At 39.8% G+C, this 21666-nt stretch overlaps 1 protein-coding gene across 2 annotated transcripts in view; it reads right to left on the minus strand.

The window, feature by feature from the left end:
* LOC138719757 (bifunctional heparan sulfate N-deacetylase/N-sulfotransferase 4) overlaps positions 1–21666 on the minus strand; it is a 107798-nt gene that overhangs the window by 71933 nt on the left and 14199 nt on the right. For both annotated transcript variants that reach the window (XM_069855152.1, XM_069855151.1), the window contains exon 2: positions 18068–19312. In XM_069855152.1, the coding sequence (XP_069711253.1) occupies positions 18068–19048 (981 nt within the window). In that variant the 5' untranslated portion in view covers positions 19049–19312. The remainder of the gene's footprint in view (positions 1–18067; positions 19313–21666) is intronic.

The following is a 21666-nucleotide window of genomic DNA, read 5'->3' on the forward strand; positions in this document are numbered from 1 at the left end:
GTGTTTCTGCACCTTGTGTTATTTAGAATGTCACACCAAATTATCCCTCTGGTGCCCTCTGGCCTTCCAGCATAACCATCTGTAGGTGCCCATAGCAAGCCAGCCTTGTGAGCAGGTAATAGGACCAGCTGGCTCACTGGGATCAGGAGAAGACCCTGAGGAAAGAAAGTAGCTGCTCCTTTGCCCCTTCAGTGGGAGGCCTGGCAGGGAATTTCAGCCACCAGAGAGCAAAAGTGGTTTTGAGAGGATTTCCTACCGTCTGATGAAGCTCATCCCTTTCTAGATACTACTAAATCATTCTTGACAGAGACAACTTATCCCTAGGGCTTCTGAAATGGCTTCAGACAAATAACCTCTTTTGGTATTTGAATGCATTGAATTTCCGCAAGCATCCTGCATTGGTGAAGTATTTCCTGCTAGAAAGGGATGCTTGCACTCTCTTTGAGCCCCTCATCCTTGATTTTATAAATTACGCAGGATGAATGCTGTGCTTCACCCTAAGTACACAAAGTGAATTATTTGGAAGGGAGAGTAAACATTTCTAGCAAGCATTTTTTAATCAGAGAGTGTTTACTGATGTCTTTTATGACATGTTTTCTTGGCTGCTTAGAAGAGAGTGAGAACATAATTTCGAAATTTCATATTTTTTCCCCAACTTATCATTTCTATGGGAACACATTCCAGAGGTATAAAATATAGAGCCTTCCACAGAGAATAGTTTTTGGAGAATGATTCAGCCCATACCCTAGAAGAAGGATACTTCTTCCAGGCGTAATAATATCTGATGACAATAGAAATACAGTGAAAATCAGTGTATCTCACGTTTGTGATCCTTTCATAAGTTGCACAATAGTTGAACTTTTTGCTTTTTTCTCCCTTATGATGTATTTGAGAGCAGTAGCTGCCCATCTTTAAGGTGAATAAGTTTTGACACTTAGGAGCAGTGAAGAAAGCTAAGCTCACCAGCATGTTAAATGCCTCCATAATATCTCATAAAACAAAAAAATGCAAACAAAGGTTGAGGAGGGAGGAGAGACTTTTTCTTTTGTTTTAATTTAAAAATTATTCTTATTTCAAAACCAGTGTGTGCTTTGATGGCCAGTAAAACAGCATTACTGAGCCAGTTAACTTTTAAATTTAGTTGGTTTTGATCTTAGTCATTATAGGTCATAATTTTCTCTAAAAATATTCCCCTTGGAAACTGTGCAGCTATTTGCAATGTAAAGTATGAATCCATGTAACTTAAGATCATTAAAGTGAGGAAAATACGTTGAGCAAAGTATCAACCTTTTAACTATAGGTGTTACACTAAATTTCCACTCAGTTCTGAAGTGAGAGGTTCTATTACTCTCCTAGCTGTGGTAGAGTGCCGTGATTTTATTTATTAGCTATTTAAAGATAATAAATATGGGATAATTCTGCTAGATTTTACTCAGCTAATTGTCTACCATCCAAATGGGATTGTTTGACAATGTATACATTCAAATCCTTAAAAGAATTTGCAACAGTAAGATGAGAAATATCTAAAAGGAGGTGGTATTTTTCCATTGTGGAAGTCCTACTTATTCCTCAGCCTCTTCTGTGGGTTCTGCATTCCTCATTCTTTGCACCCTCACCCTTCTGCTGGGATTTAGCACCCCTTAAAACTTTGTCGTCTAAGGCTGTAGCACCAGTAAGCAGCCACTGAAATCACTAATCCCAGAATAATTCCTATATGATGAATATCAGCTGGGTTTGATCAGTTTAAGGGTAGAAGATGACAGTTGTACTGTGAGCTTTTTCCAGTCTTCGTGCACGCACGTGGATGTAGAGGCACATAGACATGCCTACATATTGTGATGAACTGTAGCTTTTCGCAATCACAAGCTCATCCTGTCACAATGGCAGAGCACAGAATATTGTCCAATATAACAGTAAAAGAAAGTGGGGGTGGTACTTACGAAAATACAAGATATGGCCGAAAACTTTCCCCAACATGTCTGGTCAGTTAAAGTTTCAAGTTATTTTAATCTTGCACGGTGAGCACTCAAAGTGTGTTCAACCATCGCCACGCTGCCCTGTTGGACCTTCATGCCAATGTATGGACTTTTTATCGCCTTTGGAGAATGAGCAGTGCGATAAACAGGGGCTTGTTGGCCATTCCCCCAACATAAGCCATTACAGTAATGATTAGAGAGTAATAAACTCCCTTTCCTATTTTCTCTTCCCCTATGGCTTAGTCTACTGTAATATCAACTCTCAGCACAAGAGGGAAGAGAAAGGATTTTTGTCTCAGCCTTCACAAAATCTTGTAAGGAGAACAAAGGGTAAACTGAGTGTAGATAATTTTATATCGAAGTCTCAGCTGAGATCAGTCTTTGGAAATTTCTAAACCTCCTCCCTTCAGCATTTTCCAATACTCCTTAAATCAATATGTGTGCCATCAACTCGAAATGTTTCCTGATGTATAGGAAGTTGTCCCTGCCCATGGCAGCAGGGGTTGGATCTGGATAATCTTTAAGGTCCCTTCCAAGCCAAATCATTCTATGATTCTATGGTATTAAGCAAACAATTGACAAGGAGTCACCTGTCTAAGGCTTTGTATCTTGCTGCTGAGCTTTGAGACGTACTTGCTGTCTCAAGGCTGAGAGCAAACCCTCTCTGGTCCTTACCACGGAGATGCTCTGTAACACCCACCTTACAGCAGTGATGGGTAGCTTTTATTTCCTGCTAATGCACTGGCAGCATGTTCCCAGTTACTAGAGAAATAATAGTGAAAGCGTATGGGAAACCGTATTCCCTTTCCTAATAAGAAATACAGTGGAATTACACTTTATAATACCACAGACATTTGTTTATGACGCACATAAATCTTGGGATATGTTACCAGGAAGACACATGCAGAGCTTTTATATTAAAGAATTCACATTCTGCAGCTGAACCTATTTTTTTTTAAAAAAGAAATGCATTATTATTATTATTAACCATACAAAGCGTAGCCTCAGCAGTTCATACTTATGCCTGGAGCTCCATTAAAGATTTCCTAAGTTAATAAGATTATAGAGTATTTAGTCTTTATTAATTATAGATATGTATAGATTAATGCTTATTTATCCACATATACTCAATTAATTTCCAAACATTTGTGCTAATTTGTTGAAAAATCTACAGTAAATATCATTACAAAGGAGGTCTTCAGTCTAACAGCCCTTAGGGATTAAATATCACTGGAAAATGGAGGGAGCATAGCTCTGATCCATGATCCCTTGGATTGTAGCTTTGATCCTCATCCCTTGAGCCTTTCTCCCATGTCCTTCTAGTCTTCAGCAGAATGTTTTTCCCCCAGTACAAACTACTGCCCATGGCATCTCACCACCCATTTCCCATCTAGGATTCCTGACACTTTCTGCTTGCACATTCACAGCAATAGACCAGGCATAGGTAGTGGCTCTGGACTGTCTTCTTTTTTTTTATAGCTGTTTTATCTGTATTGATGACTACTGGAGAGAGGGTCAGGGAGCTCCTAGGGATGACCAGCTGTGGCATCCCTCCTTCCCAAAGCCCTGAGGTCATGGTCAGAGCTGCTCATGCAGACAATATGAAATCAATATCAAAACTTCTATGAATTACAACGATCCTAATCTTGGCTGTATTTACACTGTTAATGAGCAGGCTAATGCACAGACCTAGAGACTTCTGAGAACCCAGGGAATGGAAGATTTACCCTGCTAAAGCAGTTGGACCTCAACCAAAAAAGCACTTGTGCTTTCAAGAATCACTGACAGTTTTAAAAGCCAGTATTTCATGAGTTTGGGGAAGGCAAGCAAATACAGCACACTGTCAAAAACGTGAACTCAAACATTCTTTATACGGCCTTTGCTTGAAGGTCTGATGTTTTGGGGTGCAAATCATAGGTCCTTAAAGCCCACATCTTTGGTTCAGTCTTACTCAGCCAGGGCCGTTCAAGCAAATTATTGAGACAACTTTCAGAAATTGCTTAAATGTTGATATTTTGGATTTAAGATGTCATGTAAAAGTTGTATTAATAATTCTGGGTTTTACATAAAATGAAAAGGCAGTAGAAACCTGAAATATCCATTTCCTGGGATATTCTCATATTAAAAAACTCTCTCAGCAGAGGGTGAATTATTTGCATTTTTTAATTTCTGGAAGATCAGAAAGTCCAAAGCTCCATTTAATTTTGATCTTTTGGAATTATTTTTTTATATTGTTCAAACTGCCCACTTTTTCTTTAGTCTGTCAGAGCAGAAGAGCTGGCAGAATATAATTTTGTTTAAATCACATTCTGGTGGAACATTCTGCGTTTAATAAATGAACATTTTGCCATGGGAAACGATTTCACTGTAGTGTAGTCTGAGTTAACTGAGTAACAAGAACATAAGCTTCATTTTCCCCTACCTTGCCACTTTGCCATTTTGGAAGGATTTTTCACCCATTTAGTCCAAGAATAAATGATCAAACAAGCTGCAAGGAAGGAAAACTAAAATTCTAATCTCTAATTCTTTGAATGTCATGTGCCTGGTGAAGGAACTGGAGCACTGAGATTGTTTAGCCTGAAGCAAAGAAGGCTGAGGGGAGACCTCATCATTGTCTGCATTTACCTGAAAGGAGGCTGCAGCGAGGTAGGTGTTGGTCTCCTAAGTGAAAAGCAATAGGATGAGAAGAAATGATGTCAAATTGCACCAGAGGAGGTTCAGATTAGATATTAGGAAAAATTTCTTCACTGAAAGGGTTATCAGTCACTGGAATGGGATGCCCAGGGAGGTGGCTGGGTCACCATACCTGGAGGTATTTAAAAGATGGGTAGGTGAGGTGCTCAGCAATATAGTTTAGTAGTGGACAGATGTGGTTGAACTCAATGATCTCATAGGTCTTTTCCAACCAAATGATTCTATGACTCTATAAGTTGGCCATAAATTATTGGGAAGTAGGTGCTAGTTTTTAGTGCTGGTATTTTGAAGAAAAAGCAAAAACATAGAAAAGAGTGAAGTTTACAGATATCTAGAGAAACTGTCATGGCTTGGTAAATAGTATTTATACTTTCTGCTCTTGCAGGGGAAAAAATATCATCTGTGCCTTTATTTCCTCAAGAAAATGTATTATCAGAGATTAACATCAGGTGATGTTTTGCTAGTAGAGTATGTTTGAGGAATAAGAAGGTGTTAGTTTCTTCCAGGTGAAAGTTAAAGCACTGGCTCTGCTTCTCTAAAATGAGCCAGAGGCAGGACAACAGCTTTACAGCTCAAATTTTATGGCCGCAGAAAAGAACAGGCTATTCTCACCTTCACTATCTTGTCATAAACCTTACTGTTAATTAAACGAAAAAAAGATCTTTATGTTTTTAAAGGCATCTAGGATTTAGGAGACCCTGTCTCACCAAAAGCAAATTAAGAAAAAAAATAAGAGTTTCACTCAACTTCAAGAGTTTCAGCTTGTTGAAACTACTTTTCTTCTACTTTATACTACCCGTAGAGGAACAGTTAGGAGCTCTATGGACTTGGACAACAGACCTGGGCAAGACAAACTCTGGGGTCTAAACAGACAAAGTTGCTCTTAAAGGAAGTCTTAGATTTGAAGGATACCACATTGCCTCAGCAGTCTTTCTGTGCCAAGCTTAACTGGAAATACAAGAGCTTTTTATTGTATGCTATACTAATCAATAATAAATGCTGGAGTTTTAAACCAAAAAGCTTTAATACATGCACTGTGTAATAATATATCAAATCGTATTGAGGAAAACCCCTGTTCAGAAAACTCCAGTATGTTTTTACTAATACACTGGTTTGCAGGAAATTATGAATAACTTATCCTTTCATTTTCATGTTAATTTTGAAAATGAAATGCTTTTAAGGTTAAAAGAAAAACTTTTTGTTTGTTTTCATCCTGGCATTTCTTAAAAGAAATTCTTAACTTTTTATAAAATATTCTGTATAAAATATTTTAAGTATTGAAATTATAATTTCTCATATTTAATATTTCCATTACAATTTATTCATTTTGTACACACAAAATGATATCTTTAAATCACTAAATAGTCTTACATTATAATTACCCATGAGACAATAATATTGTCCTTTTAAAAAAAATTAATAGCAAACATAATTTTTGTAAGTGTTGTAGAATTAGCAAGGTTTTCTTGCAGTGTCATTGTCAATGAGAATGTGAAAAAAATTATTTTAATAAATGAAAGGACATTTGTACTGTAAGGTCCTACATAGCTGAATATCATAAGCAGTTAGAAACCTTGATTTTACAACCACTGCATACTCTGGCACAGATAGAAGATTAATTATAAAGAGAAGTATTGCTTTATTAGAACAATATTTCCAGAATGAAAAGTTGCCAAGAAAAATTAAATGTAATGCGCGACTTCCTGTCTATGGGTGGTGATGCTATTATGAGTAGTAGTCCTCAAATTACTTTTGTTTCTTATCTCTAAGAAAATCTCTGTAGAAACATTGCCCTGTGCATTTGGCCCATAAGAAACAAAGTGTTATTCCTCTCATCTCCTATATTTATGTAGTAATTGTGTTTGCTGCCTGTAGGAAATGATTACTCTTGGATACAAAGCCATGCTACATCCATGAACGTCACTTGGAAAGGGTATCACTGTGCATTCTGAACAGGCATCGTAAAAGAGACGTGTAGATAGCAGTGCTAATAAATATATAGATAAGACATTAAAGGCCACAACATTAAAATGAAGGCTAAGCTAAAACTGATGTTGCCATCCTGCTACTGAACTGAGAATAGGCTGTCAATAAAGGAGCAAGGGGATTTACTGGAGAACCTTGCTGCTGCTAACCTGTGCAGCAATAAACAAACGGGAGATCTCCTGACCTGACGAATGAATAATCTGTACTGGCAGCAAAAAAAGGAGTGAAAAAAGTGAGATTGTTTCTGTGAGGAAGCCATCTAGGCATGCATGCACCTCAAATACTGTCTTCAGGTTTGGGCCCCTCAGTACAAGAAGGATATTGAGGTTCTGGAGCACGATCACAGAAGAGCAACAACGCGGTTGAAGGATCTGGAGCAAAAGTCTTATGAGGAACAGCTGAGGGAACTGGGGTTGTTTAGCCTGGAGGAGGCTAAGGGGAGACCTGATTGCTCTCTACAACTACCTGAAAGGAGGTTGTGGCAAGGTGGGTGTTGGTGTCTTCTTCCAAGAATCTAGCAATAGGATGAGAAGAAATGGCCTCAAGTTGTGCCAAGGGAGGTTTAGATTGGATATTAGGAAAAATTTCTTTCCTGGAAGCATGATCAAGCATTAGAATAGGCTGTCCAGGGCAGTGGTGGAGTCACCATCCCTGAAGGTATTTAAAAAACACGTAGATATTGCACTCTGGGACATGGCTTAGTAAGCATGATGGTGTTGATCTGACAGCTGGTCTTGATGAACTTCATGGTCTTTTCCAACCTTAATGATTCATTATGGGAGTCTATGGAAAGTGCATATTTTTCAGGAACTTGCCAACGGCGTGGTGTCCACATTTCCACTGTTTTGGTAGTTCATCTTTCATGGGTGCTGCAAACTTTGAAAGCCCTAGTGATACGGCATTGCTACAGGGTCTGGTATAAAGTGAGAGATTTATAGACACCATTCAGTGCCCAAGACTCCCACATGTGTATCTGTTCACACGAGCTGGCCTTACTGTGATGATAGTACCTATGAGATCTTCCCAGGAGATTTGTTAAACACTAGCAAATAATGAAGGGTTTACACATCACCTGCCTCTGGTGCTCTTGGGTCTAAGCTGTACAGGCTTGTTTTACATCTCCTCAAAGGGCTGGAGAGTTGCCATGCTCGTGGTCATAGGTCAAAACCCATCAGGTCTAACTGGCATCTGATAGAAAGTCACAATGCATAATATAGTGTTTTATCACAGCTTGTGCCTCCACAACAAACACTGGATGCTCTGAGCAATTTTATCTTCTTTTGCTTGGCCAGTCCAGATGGACACAGAATATTATCTAGTGACATAAACATGAAAGGCAGGATCATTTTGTTATCAAATTTGATTCTTTGTGTGTGTTCTTATGATCATTGCCAAAAAAAACCTCAATAAACTCTCTGATGCCTAGACATCCCCTTCAGGAATGAAATAACTACATCAAACTGTCAGAAGTTCAAATGTTCAATTAAATATTTTTTTTTTGTTTACTTATTAAAGTAGCTGCACACAGATCGTATGAAATTTCCTAAATAAAATAGTTTCTTGTGAAGTGAATTTCTCCAGATGAATCAATGTGTTTGTATGCAAAACACTGTTCTCCAACAAGCTCTGCTGAAAGCAATATATGACTCATTCTAGCTATTCCAAGCAATGCATGACTCATATTGAACGATGGAGTCAGAAGGTCATTTGTTCTTATGTCTCTGCAAAAGTATTTGGTCTCTGCATATGCCCAGAGGAAAAGGAAACCCTTATGAAAATCGTTCATCCCTTTGGGGAAAGCCTAAATCTTCCTGTAGATGAATACATAGCTCATTAGAAACAGTGGTCACATCCTAGATTTTGACCGAAGCCGTTTTTTTTCTGAAATGAAGTGGGAATTTTAGCTAGAAATTTATCCCATTATCTGGTATCATAATCTGCTTATGAGATACTGGTTTTCAAGTTCCACGTGCTGTGGAGGTTTGGCTTGAGGAGTGATAATTAATAAACAGTGTCCATCTACTAGAAAGCAATTTCGTACTTTAGAGGGACACTAAGCCCGGTGTTTGAGGTACGGCTCTGGGTAGATGCTTATTCTACTCTCTGCCTAGTTTGGAATTTAGTAACTTTTTCTTTAAAGCCCTTACATTTTTCTGCCTGTATGGAAAGAACACAGGTGGTGATGTGTAACATTATGAGTAAATGTATTAGTTGAAGGGGTCTATGGCCACGTTCATAGAACAGACAAAGAGGATCATAAGATTTAATTTGTGTGAGTGTATGTGTATATAGGTCTATGCGTATATTTATATAGTGAGACATAGATATATGTCTCGGAATTTGAAATTGTGTATTGAGGAACATTTATTTTAATACTACATTTTGATACAGAGTTGGGCAGAATATGCCTAGTTAATTATTTTTATGTATTTTTAATTCCAAAGTTCTCCTTTTCTCTTTAGGATTTCCTCTGTTATCTCATGTTTGTCCTTCCTTCCATCTAGTCATCCTCTTTCTGCACATTGCCATTTTCAAATCATTTGAATAATGGTAATGAAACTAAATGGAGCTTTTGTTCTAAGTATTGTTTCTTGGGCTCACATTTGGATGACAAAAGCATCTTTAAGGTTACTTAAGTAACGCTGCTGCTAAAGTAACTGCATTATATATGACGCTCATGGTAACGTGCTTATTGGTGCATCAAGCACTTTTAAAGCAATAATTATGATTCCTCTTTAAATCTGCATTGGCTGGCTTTCCTAGAAAGGTATTTTATCATTTCATGAAGTGTTATTTTGCTATGTAGGAAGCAATTGCTTTTTAACTAATACGCATTGTTTTAAAACTCAGGTTAATGTAGGCCCCTTGAGAGGTTGATATAAAGCAGCCATGGTTTTTTGGCTCCTACGAATTCCCTAAATGTTATGAAAATGCTTTAAATTCAGTTAAATGAAGATAAATTAAATAGAGTACCACGTATATACTGGAAATATACTCCGGTATGAAACAACCTATGACTTCAGAATTATTCGGAAATCAGTACCAATACAGGAAATCAATGGAAGCATAGACAAAGGAATGTGTCACAAGACACTGATGGTAAGCACAGACTGTGAGAACCAGGTGTTTCTGAAGAAGACCAATAATGAAAAAACTTTTCCCTTTCCTTATATTATAAGGTATCATGATGTTTCTTAATTTTTCATAATTGTTAATCTTTTTCAAAATTAAATTCTACCTAGTTCTTACAGCTGGATAAAAGCTGGAAGAATGAAGGATATTTTTCTCTGTTTTTTAATTAATTTGCTTGTCTTCTAAAAGATTAAACTTTTTTCATTGGAAAAAAAATTTGAGATTTGTGATAATTCAGTGGCATACGTACAAACAATATCAAATTGCACTGCTTGCAGTCTTGTAACCCTGCAGACAGAAACCAGTGTGTCCTCTGGGGCAGGAGAACGCTAAGCACAATTACAGGCTGAGTGGAGAATGGATGAGAGCAGCCCTGAAGAGAAGGACTTAGAGGTGTTGGTGGGTGAGAAGCTCAACATGAGTCGGCAACATGCACTTGCAGCCCAGAAAGACAACTGTGTCCCGGCCTGCATCAAAAGGAGTGAGACCAGCTGCTTGAAGAAGATGATTCTCCCCCGCTACTCTGCTCTTGTGAGACCTCACCGGGAGCCCTGCATTCAGTCCTGGAGTCCCCAGCACAGGAAGGACATGGATCTGTTAGTGTCCAAAGGAGGACACAAAGATGCCCATGGCAGGAGTTGGAACTAGATGATCTTTAAGGTCCCTTCCAACCCAAAGTATTCTATGATTCTGTGATCTGAGAGCAGGAGCACCTCCCGTATTAGGACAGGATGGGAGAGTTGGGGTTTTTCAGCCTGGAGAAGAAAAGGCTCCAGGGAGACCATGTAGCAGCCTTGCAGTGATTGCAGTGGGTGTACAGGAAAGCTGGGGAGGGGCTCTTGATCAGGGAATGCAGGAACGGGGTGAGGGGAAACAGCTTTAAGCTGAAAGAGGGGAGATTTGGATTAGATATTAGGAAGAAATATTTTCCTGTGAGAGTGGTGAGGCACTGGCCCAGGTTGCCCAGGGAAGCTGTGGCTGCCCCATCCCTGGAGGTGTTCAGGGCCAGGTTGATGAGGCTTTGAACAACCTGATCCAGTGGGAGGTGTCCCTGCCCATGGCATGGGAGTTGGAACTGGGTGATCTTTAAAGTCCCTTTCGACCCAAACCTTTCTATGAATCTGAGTTTTCAAACATTCAGGAAAATCTTGCTTAGACCATGCGCCAGAGATACCCTTCTACTGTGCGGGACACCTGGCAGGAACACAATGATCTAAACTAAGGACATTAAGGACCTAGAATATTAGAGCCACCAGAATTTGTTTTCTGGAATACTGTATAAGCACTTCCAAGACCTAACGTATCTTCAGTGGAAAACCTGGCAGATGAGAGAACCCCCGATCTTTTATAATTCAATCAAAGTACTTGGATAGACAGTTAATCCCTGCCAAGAAGTAAAAGAAATGTTTTGCTGATGGCAAAAGAATTGTGTTTTTTAACTACATCAGTACTAAAATTCTGAATGAAAGAACAGGCTTATTGAAACAAAAGAAGTATGAAACATGTTGTGTGATCTATCTTGACAAGGTATTTGAGCAGTATTCAACACTTACATTATTGAAGAAAGAGCTGGGTGATTCAAGAGACCTGAACAAGGAAAATATTGAATGAACTGTCATCTCTGCTGAAGTAGAATGGAGTACGTGCTCCTGTTTTTAAAAAGATTGTCTGATTATTAAATTTTTCTTGTAATGCTTTCTCAGCTGCTTTTTAAATTAATTTTTAACATCTTTAAGACCGTCCAAAAGTGGGAACTCCAGAACTTTGCTTCATTGTGTTCCTCACTACCACTCTCAAATATTTTTAAAGGTGGCATAAGGGCAATGTAGCCCATAATGACTAGTGCTTAGCTGTCCCCTTTAGCTTCCTATGCTCATACATCTTCTGTTTTTAGTTTCTCCCTGCATTGTCCATTGGAGTGGTTACTTTTCTAGATGCAGTTTATTACTATAAAAGGCTACGTGGATGTCTATTGTATCTCACAATATCAGCAAGGAAATGATAGCTGTTTTCAGTTTCTGCTGAAGGAAAAGGCCGCAGATGAATGAAAAATAAAATTAAAAAAAGAAAAGTTTTGTTTCTAGTGGTTATTTATAGTACCAGGAGTTCCAAATTTTATTCAGGCACTGGAGACCTTGGAGACGAATATTGAGTACACATGGAAGTAAATGGATGCTGAAAAAGGTATTGGGCTGCTGTAACTTCCATCATAACCTTCCCTACAGTTGAGTGTGAGTGTAGCATGGGTGCAAGAGAATATATGAGCCAGGGAAACTCTTCAGAAACTTGAGTTAGAAATGCAAGCATCCACTGTAATCCCCTCTGCCTCTTAAGTCTGGTCTTGACTGTGGCTGGCAAATTTCTACAGAGCCAGAGGTGCTCCATGACACTAGATGCCAAATTCTATGAAGGGATGCAGCAATACATTCTAATCTATTGTTCCTTATCCACACGCGTGGCTTGAGACAGTGCTACCAACTCCAAACATGCCAAGAGGCAAGGCACCTCAACAGAACTGAGGTGTGAAGAGTCATTGGTCTACAAGAGCTTTATTAAATTCCTTCTTTCCAAGGGCATTTGGACTTTGCATGGACAGGGAGGAGGGTTTGCCCACCCTGTGCCCACCTGCAGCTTCGTAATGACTACCATTCTGCCGTGCCTGGTGATGTGGCCCAAGCATTTCTAATTATTCAATCTGAAATCAATCGTCCTTGCAAAAAGATCAGAAAAAGCATATGCTGGAGAGGTTTAGTTATTGAGCTCAGCCTCCTGCTGAGCCAGTACTCTTTAATTCAGAATTATCAGAAAAGTTGCAACTCCAATGTGAATTCTTGCCTTTAAAATACTGAAATGAGCAAGAAATAATAGCCTTAAAATGCTCAAGGCATTTTAATGATGGTGAAGGTCAAAGACAACGTGCAGACTTGTGGAAGTGAGGAGGTGTCAAGGACTAATGTAATTCTTATTTTCACTGAAGTAAGTGGACTGAAGCTTAGAGTGGAGGGAGGAGGGAGAATGCAGATGGGCTATTCAGTGCTGCAAGGAGAAGGGAGAACTGCAGTCAGCAGTAACACAAAGGACATGCCCAAGTATTGCTCCATCATTTTACAGTATCTCAGAAAGCACAAGGATGCTCCTGCCCTCATGACAGCAATTAGAGGGAATACAGAAAAGGGAAGTGTAGCTTTTACAGAAAGGCCGTTTGTGATAAGATGGTGCTGAGCTGAGTAATTTCTCTTAGATTATCAGCTCCAGCTGGGAGAGTGGGTGAAGAGCAGGAAGCAGGTGGCTCCTGAGAAGGAGCACCTGGCAGAAGGTTATAAAAGTCCTGGAGTTAAGAGGAGAGTAGTGAGAGATTAGGGTTTTGTGTTTTATTTATTGAAAAGTAAGGGGCCTAGCTTATATTGTGATCTTGTGGGGGGGTTGAGTTAATGACAGAGTATTTGTGAAAGGTGTTGAAAAAGCCCTGGTCACTGCATTGAGCTCTTCCTGGGTAAGTAAATATTTTGCTAGTTTATACTATAGCAACAAAAAGAAGAAAGGTTTTTCAAGTTCTTAGTATGTGTTTGGGTAATGAAGCTCCGTTTCTGCTCAGTTAAAAGGAAACTTTAAAGAATTTTTTCCTCTATGACCATCCCAGATACAGTGTAAGCAAATTATTCTGGCTTCTTTTGCTAAATCACTGATGCCAGTGACGCTGTAGTTGTTGTGTGGCTAGGAACCAGTATGACTTGCAAGTACATAAATTCAGTAATTCTGCAAATTAAGTGATGAATTCTTGAGTCTTTTGCCCTCTAGAATCAAGCAGTGAGATAATAATTGGCAGGAGGAAAAGGGAGAAATTCATTTGCAGATGCTTGCTGGGCTCAAGATAGATCTCTGCAAAGCTCGGGAAAATAGCTTTCTGTGGCTCTGCTGAGTTCCTGTTTAATTACTTAGCTAGATATGACCTTGCGTAACTTCTGTATGACAGAGGACCAGGAGATCTTTTGTGGTAAACAGAGCCCTTATTAACTGTTCTCTAATCTCTGTTTCTCTAACCGATGCTACCCTCTATATAACTCTATATATATATATCCCTGAAGCACCTAATTGAGAAATGGCTTTGTGAGGGCATAAAAACCATTTGAGTTGCAGGTAGTATTTACGCAGGAACAGTATTCCTTGTCTTTTTATTGTTACATACAAATACTGTTATCAGAAGCCTTATTTTTAGTCATATGTCCTTTGAGTTGGCAGTTATTATATGTTTGGGCACTGGAAGGAAATGCCAAAGACGTCGGACAGAGTAATGTTGTGTTGTTTTGGGATTTTTTCATAGCATTTGCTGTTTTCTTGCATGCACCTGAGAATGTGCAGTATCCCAAGGGATGTGGGTGTGCATGGCAACTTAAGAGAGCCTAACAGATAGCTCATATAACTCTGCAAAGTGAACCTACGTTATTTGCAGTAACAAATGCCAAGAACAGAAGGAATGGGAGAAGTAATGATATGGCATAATGCAGTGGACTGTACCGTGTTGAGAAATTGTTTCATTACAAGCACTGCTTTGTGTAGTTCTCTTGTTTTCTTGCAGTTTGGAGAGCACTATATAAATAACAAATATTTTCTTTTTTACTGATGATGCAAATGTTTTAAACTTGCATTGTGGGAGACAGGATGAAATTAGGTTTGAGGTGCATAACACTATAAATGTGGACTGAAGGGGTTTGTGGGTTTTTCCCCCCTTTAATTCTTTTCTTTGTTTAGGGGAGGGGTTGGTGCTATGTATACCTGTAATATGCAGATCTAGAGAGAAAGAATCATAGAATCACCAGGTTGGAAAAGACCCACTAGGTCATAGAGTCCAGCCGTTCCTATCAAACACTAAACCATGACCCTGAGCACCTCATCCACCCGTACCTTAAACAACTCCAGGGAAGGTGATTCGACCACCTCCCTCCCTGGGCAGCCTGTTCCAGTGCCCAATGACCCTTTCCGTGGAAAATGTTTTCCTGATATCCAGCCTCAACCTTCCCTGGTGGAGCTTGAGGCCATTCCCTCTTGTCCTGTCCCTTGGGAGAAGAGGCCAGCACCCTCCTCTCTACAACCTCCTTTCAGGTAGTTGTAGAGAGCAATGAGGTCTCCCCTCAGCCTCCTCCAGGCTAAACACCCCCAGCTCCCTCATCCGTTCCCCATAAGGCCTGTTCTCCAGCCCCCTCACCAGGTGATCCATATTCTGCCTCTTTCTTGTTGAACAACATAGAGAACCTGTGCTAATCCATCTGGCTATGGAAGCCACTCATGGTTCCACTCATTTCCTATCCCTGCAGGTCAGACACAGCCCGCACCTCAATCTCCCAGGATCTCCCTGTGTCAGAAATAGCCTCTCACCTGCCAGGAATCCCCAGTCTTTTCTGAGCTGCTGGCCAAAACTGCTGCTTCAAAAAGCATAGCAACGCTTTGACGTTGCTTAAATATCAGCCTCTTAAATATAATCTCCCTTTGTTATTCTTGCCTTTCAAGCAAAGAAGCTGCCCTGCTGTAAGGGGTGAAGGCAGGCCCACTGGTTCTTAATTGCCTCCTTCCCCAAGTGACTTGGAAGATTGTTCTCTAACTGGCTGTAATTACCCTTTACTGTAAACCAACTCAAGTACGCTCTGATTTTGGTGTTATGTTCATCAGCAAGCATCCTGTCTTGAATGTTAATGTATTCTGGGAATGTCCAGTTTATAAGAATGGACTGATGCGTGTAGCAAGTGTTTGTGAAATACCCTGAGGGATGAATTTGTACCGGGTAACTGATTTGAAAGGAAATCCAAGATCATAGAATCGTAGAATCATAGAATAACCAGATTGGAAGAGACCCACCGGATCATCGAGTCCAACCATTCCTATCAAACACTAAACCATTCCCCTCAGCACCTCGTCCACCCGTGCCTTAAACCCCTCCAGGGAAGGGGACTCAACCCCGTCCCTGGGCAGCCTGTTCCAGTGCCCAATGACCCTTTCTGTGAAGAATTTTTTCCTAATGTCCAGCCTAAACCTCCCCTGGCGGAGCTTGAGGCCATTCCCTCTTGTCCTGTCCCCTGTCACTGGGGAGACAGATGTTAAGGACAGAATATCAATGGATGGTCAGGTGGCGGAGTGGATTGGTTTGCGAGGGGTTATGGTCTTAAGCTGAAAGAGGGGAGATTTAGGTTAGATATTGGGAAGAAATTTTTTCTCGTAAGGGTGGTGAGGCACTGGCACAGGTTACCCACAGCAGTGGTGGAATGAAAGTTTCCCTCATACATTAACTTGAACGTAATGCAAAAAACCAAAACTTACCACATTTTCTTTAAAATAAAAATAAAAAAAAAATTAAAAAATGTCTGAATCCTAGCATACACTTTCTCTTGTTATTTTCAAGATGTTCAGCAGTGTGCACTGTCCAGTTTTCAGATGAGTAAATGTGTGCAGCATGTGAAAGGGATATTGAATGCTTTCAACTGCTACAATTCTGCCATCCTGCTCCTGGTTAATCCCCTGGATCTGGAGTTTTCTGCCCTGTCTCTTATAATGAGCAGTGAAGCATGGCTGCTCTGCCAAGCACAGGTGGAAAGGTTTGCCTAGTAATGTTGTCTATAGCTGGATAATAAAGGAGGCGACTTGGGGTTTTTATGCCGAGTGAGATTATTCCGGTAAAAAGCGTGATTTGAATTTCCAAGTGACTGTGTGGACACTCTGCTTAGAGTAATAGGGGGGCTTTAACCAATATAGAGTTACAGACTTCCTTGGTGGAGGAAACCACAGCAGGAAAAGATGCTCTCAGAAATGTGCAGGTGGAAAGCCATTGCTGAAAAATTTGTTCCACAATTGCCTTTTCAGTTAATTTCCTCTTGTGTAGAAGCTCTTTCTGGGAGCATTTTACCATGTATTTTCAGAGAGAGTGCACTTGATCACTGAGCTTGTGCGTAGTGCTTGGATCTCGAGGCACCAGGAGTGCCTGCTGCTAGAAATCAGCTCTGATGAGCATTCATATGCCTGGCTTGGCTAATAGAATTACCTGAAGTGTTCTGGTGTGCAAAATTGGTTTAATTGTATATGAGACTATTGCTTTTGCTGGGTATTTTTGTACCTCTCTTAAGGAGGCTGATGGCTATGGAAGATGTAGAAATAGAAATAAGAATCAGAAGAGAAATCAATGTTTAAAAACAAAAGGCCTTCTAATCGCTCATGAGAGCATTTGCTTATTTACAGGAGGAAAAATGTATAGAATAAAGGCTTTAGAATGTGATGTTGCATGCTTAGGATCTTCAGTTGGTCTCTGAATATGACTGTTCCCACATGTGGAAAATTGCAAGGAAAGAACTGTCATGCTGTTGAATTTTGTCTATACTTTCCAAGTTGCATGCATCTTTGAAAACTACTCTGAATGAATCTAATGGCATCCCTGGATACTACAGCCTATGAAAATAAGTTTAAAAGAGCCCCTGAAGAATAGTCTGTGGGCTTTTCACCAGATTAGATGGTTATGTCACTTGCCAAAGTGTAAGCTATGCTTCCATCCTGTCACTGGCAACTTTAAATGCTTATCTGTTAGTCTGCTAAGAAAAATGATCCTGTGAATTCCTGTAAGTCAAAATGTCACTGTAACTATTTCAGGCTTTCCCCCTACTTTTTGTCCTTTTGTTCTTTTTAAATATAGTGATAATTATGTAAGATTTTGATGACAACCATCTTCTGTTTTTCTATCCGTTTTTCAGAAATAGTAAAAGGGAAATAATACAGAAAATGTCTACAAATGATATTAGGTATATGCTACGTACATATATGTGTATGTCTGTGCACGTGGGAAAACAAATTAATGTAGTGTGAAAATGTGTTGTTATCTAAAAATTCAGATATCTCAGCAGCAAACTTGCTCTAGAAAGAGTGATCACTTTATTTATTTTATAGCAACATCTCTCTTATGTGAGGTATAAGAAATCTTGCATGTTATCCAGGTGTTCTGGGTGAAGCCCTTGAGCAGAATCTATATGATAAAGAAGCAGCCAGTATATTCACTGTATGCATTACTGCACAAGACCATCTCTACATATTGATGTATATATACATACATGCCCACATCTCTGTATGTACGCGGGTAAACAGACTTTTAAAGTAATATTAGCTAATGGTGTCTATATCTGCTAGCTACAATTGTGGTCTTTCAATCTAAGAAATGGATCTTGCCATTGTTTTTAAGCTTTGTCTCTTTTTGAATAACCATTTGCACATGAATTTATTTGGGATGTTATCCTCAATTCTTGCCTTACCTTCACATCGTTGATGTTCATCCTCGTTCCTTCCTTCCCAACGAAGATGTCATCTATGTCAACCAGAATGTACCTATCCAAGGACAGAGTTAGCTTCATTCCCGACAGGAAAGAGATGGCATCGATAAAGATCAATTTGTGCAACCAGAAGGTCAGGTTGTTTCCAAAAAGGACTCTTTGAATCCCATCATGAAGCCCCAAGTCTTGGATGACGGTTGCATACAGAGCAGCCTTTGACAAAGCTGTAGGGGGTGGTCTGGAGGTTTGCAGTTCTGTTAAAAGCACAGGTTGATAGGTGGAATGGTTAAACTGGAAAACTGTCCAGTCTTCGCCGGGGAGAGGACCGTTCTCAACCATTGGTGCTTTGGTAATGCGCAGTAGGGGAGACTGCGGGTTTACCACACAGTCTTTGAGGGCTACGTTATTGTAAAGATGTAATGGTAATCCTTTTAGTTTTGTAGTAGGGGAGCTGTTCTCGTTGGCTTTATGAAAACCAATTATGCTAACACTGTATTCCACACAGTATTTTTCCAGAAGCTCTCTATTCCATGAGTCCATGGATGCATACTTCAAAATATTCTCGTATATAACAATTGTGTATTTTCCTCTTCCATTGTCTGTGAGAGGGGGAATATCCCCCTTAGCTGGCGCAATGACCATGTGGTACTGAAATCTGCTGGACTCAAGGATGGCTATGATGTCTTGTCCCAGCTGGGAGTACTGGCTTTCCACAAACAGGAGGATAGTAGGATCAGTTTTGGATGGATCAATTGGCTTAGCAGTTCTGAGCTCCACAGACCTGTATGGCAGAAGCTTGATGTCTTCACACTCCACTTCTCCAGTGGTTTCCACAAGGGCCATTTCCTGCTTGTAGCCAGTGTAGAGGTAATAGGCAGAAATGATGATACTTGCCAAGCAAAAGGTTGCCAGGAGAATGACCAGTGTTCTGAAACTTCTGCGGAGCTTCACGATTAGATTCATCTTTCACAGGACTTCTAACATCTGTTGGACTTGCTGCTTTTTTGGTTTTCTCTTCCTAAAGTGCCATAGGAACGAGGAGATGCAGAGGTTCTGATTCCTCCCCCAAGATGTTCATGTGACCATTGCAGTGCATTTATGAAGGTGTCGGGGAGGTTATAAAGCTGTTGGAGGGGGAAGTCAAAGGATCTGGAAAGCTAAATTGAAAGATATTTTCTCAGAATACAACAGCTGCCAATAATCAAGGAAGAGGACTCTTAACATTATCTGCAACAAGAAATAAAGGAAGAATAAATAAAATAAAATCCATAAAGCAATTAAACCCACGCATTAATAAAGACAGTGATTGATACTGTTTATCTGAGTTAAAAGGGAAGTTGATGAACAATTCAAGGAGCACTTAGTGTCACTTGCTTTCTTGATGTGCTAAGATAAGCTGCATTAAACAGCTTTCCCATATACTTAGGGTATAAAAATAAAGTCTAAACATAACTTTTGAGGATATTTATCTCTTCATTTATGGGCATTTCTTATCTAAAATGGTTCATTGATATTACAAACGGGTATGACTGAAGAGTGCAGGATGTAGGACAAAATTAGGGCAAAGTAAATATTTGTTAAACAGTGGGGCCATGTTCCATATCAAACTCAAACTACATAAGGATTTTGAAAGGGGTAGCAAGTCCCGTGTTGGACTAAGAAGCTAGTGAAACCAAAGTGAAGCATGCGAGAGGACATAGAGGAAAGGTTTGTAGGACTTTTCCCTCCAGTTTCCATTCTGTACCTCGAGGGATCAGTACTTTACAGTTTTAACCCTCACTGCCTGGCCAGCCCTGAAGTCTTTATACAGTTCTTGATAGTCCTACCTAAATTCAAGAAAAATTACCATCAGTAACAATAAACCATATGACTCAGAGGCAATTAAAACTAACTAAATAAATAGCCCATGCTGCTCTATGGATCTAAATAGGAATTAACATCTTTCTGAATTATTTATATTGTTTACCTATTGGAACAATGTGAGACTGTAAACAACGGATGATTTTTGAACTGCAAGGAAGAAAGAATCTTTCCAGGCAGATACTTGTCTGTTGATGTGCCCTCCTCTGTTAACTCAGATTACACTTTTGAGTTTCATTTTGAAAATTATTAATAAATCTTAAGCTTTACACCTAAAACTGGAAAATCCTTCTAAGAAAGGTATTGAAGAACTTGTCTAGCAGTATGTTTTATGACTGTGCCATGCAGTTCTAAGGAACATCTTGATTGGGTCAGTTCAGGATCTTAAAAATGCAAGAGCAAATTTTTAATTTTGATTTAAATGCTTTGTGTATCCCTCTCCTCGTTTTACAGTGCTCTACTGCTTTAGGGAGCTTATCAAGAAATGAAGAAAATTATGGAATTATAGAATGGTTTGGCTTGGAAGGGACAAAAGTTCATCCAATCTCAACCCCACTGCCATGGGACACCTTCCACTTGATCAGATGTCTGCTTGCTTAAGAGAAGCTTGTTGATACTCATGCAGTTTAGGGAGAGGGAGTTGTTGGTGAGGCTGTTGGGGACTTTGCCAGACTCAGGTATTTATCTGCTTTCCTCTTCTCACTTGGAAGTTTGTTAGGAGATTCTGTATTGTGGGCTGCTTCATCAGTGACCCTGCTGTGCATCACACAGCAGAAGATGAGCAAGGAGGATGATTTGTCCACAAACAGAAGTAAGCAGAAATGAAAAAAACGTTCTGTATTTAGTAATGCCTTGTGTATGAAATAAAGGAATCACTGCTATCACTAGGAAATTAAATTCATCCTGTTAATTCGAGGAGTATTTACCCCCTCTTTGATACTTTCCTTGTTCTGTGGTTCTGTCTGCTTGCTGGGATCTTGCTTCTTATTAAACCCCCAATTAAGATTTTATCAAGAGATAAAACTGGATCAAGCAAAACACTCTCTGTGAGGCTGAGTTCCAGTTTTGGTGACAATGATGAGTCACTCAGCCCCACTCTGAGGGTTCACGGAATCAGCAGAATTGCTTTCTGCGGGATGGGCAGCCTCGCAGCACGAGCAATTTAACTATAAACCAGATAATTGCAACCAGCCTTAGCTTGGTTAGTGAGACAGGCAGGTATTTGGGAAACAATAATCAAAACCCCTCTTGGACTCTGTATCCTCTACTAGCTTTCAGCACTAGAGGGCAATATTTTCTTGCTTTTTAGCAGGCAGCACCTGCTCTCCCCTCAGCTCACAGAGCAGGCAGTCCTGCCTGCAGGAAGGCTCTTTCCAGAAGCCTCTTGGAAATCCTCAGGGCAGGTAAAGCACCTTAATTAAGACTCTTATATTTAAAAATAAACAAAAAACCAGGACTTCTGCTCTAAGAAATCTGCTACTAAATCACACGAAATACTTACCAAATGTCTCAGCCTATACCTGTAGCACAAGGGAATAGCAGGCAAAGAGACCTAAAACTGCATGATTTTTCCTCAGTGTCCTGGCCTGCTGGATCTCTCAGCTGCTGACATTGCAAGCTGTCAAAACAATACACTTCATGAGCAAGATTTGTCCTGCTACTATTGCTTGTATTACTAAAATGTGAGAAGCCTCTGGCTTTAGACTAGGTAAACCAAAAAC

Source organism: Phaenicophaeus curvirostris, chromosome 4, assembly GCF_032191515.1.
Source record: "Phaenicophaeus curvirostris isolate KB17595 chromosome 4, BPBGC_Pcur_1.0, whole genome shotgun sequence".
In the NCBI taxonomy this organism is placed as follows: domain Eukaryota; kingdom Metazoa; phylum Chordata; class Aves; order Cuculiformes; family Cuculidae; genus Phaenicophaeus; species Phaenicophaeus curvirostris.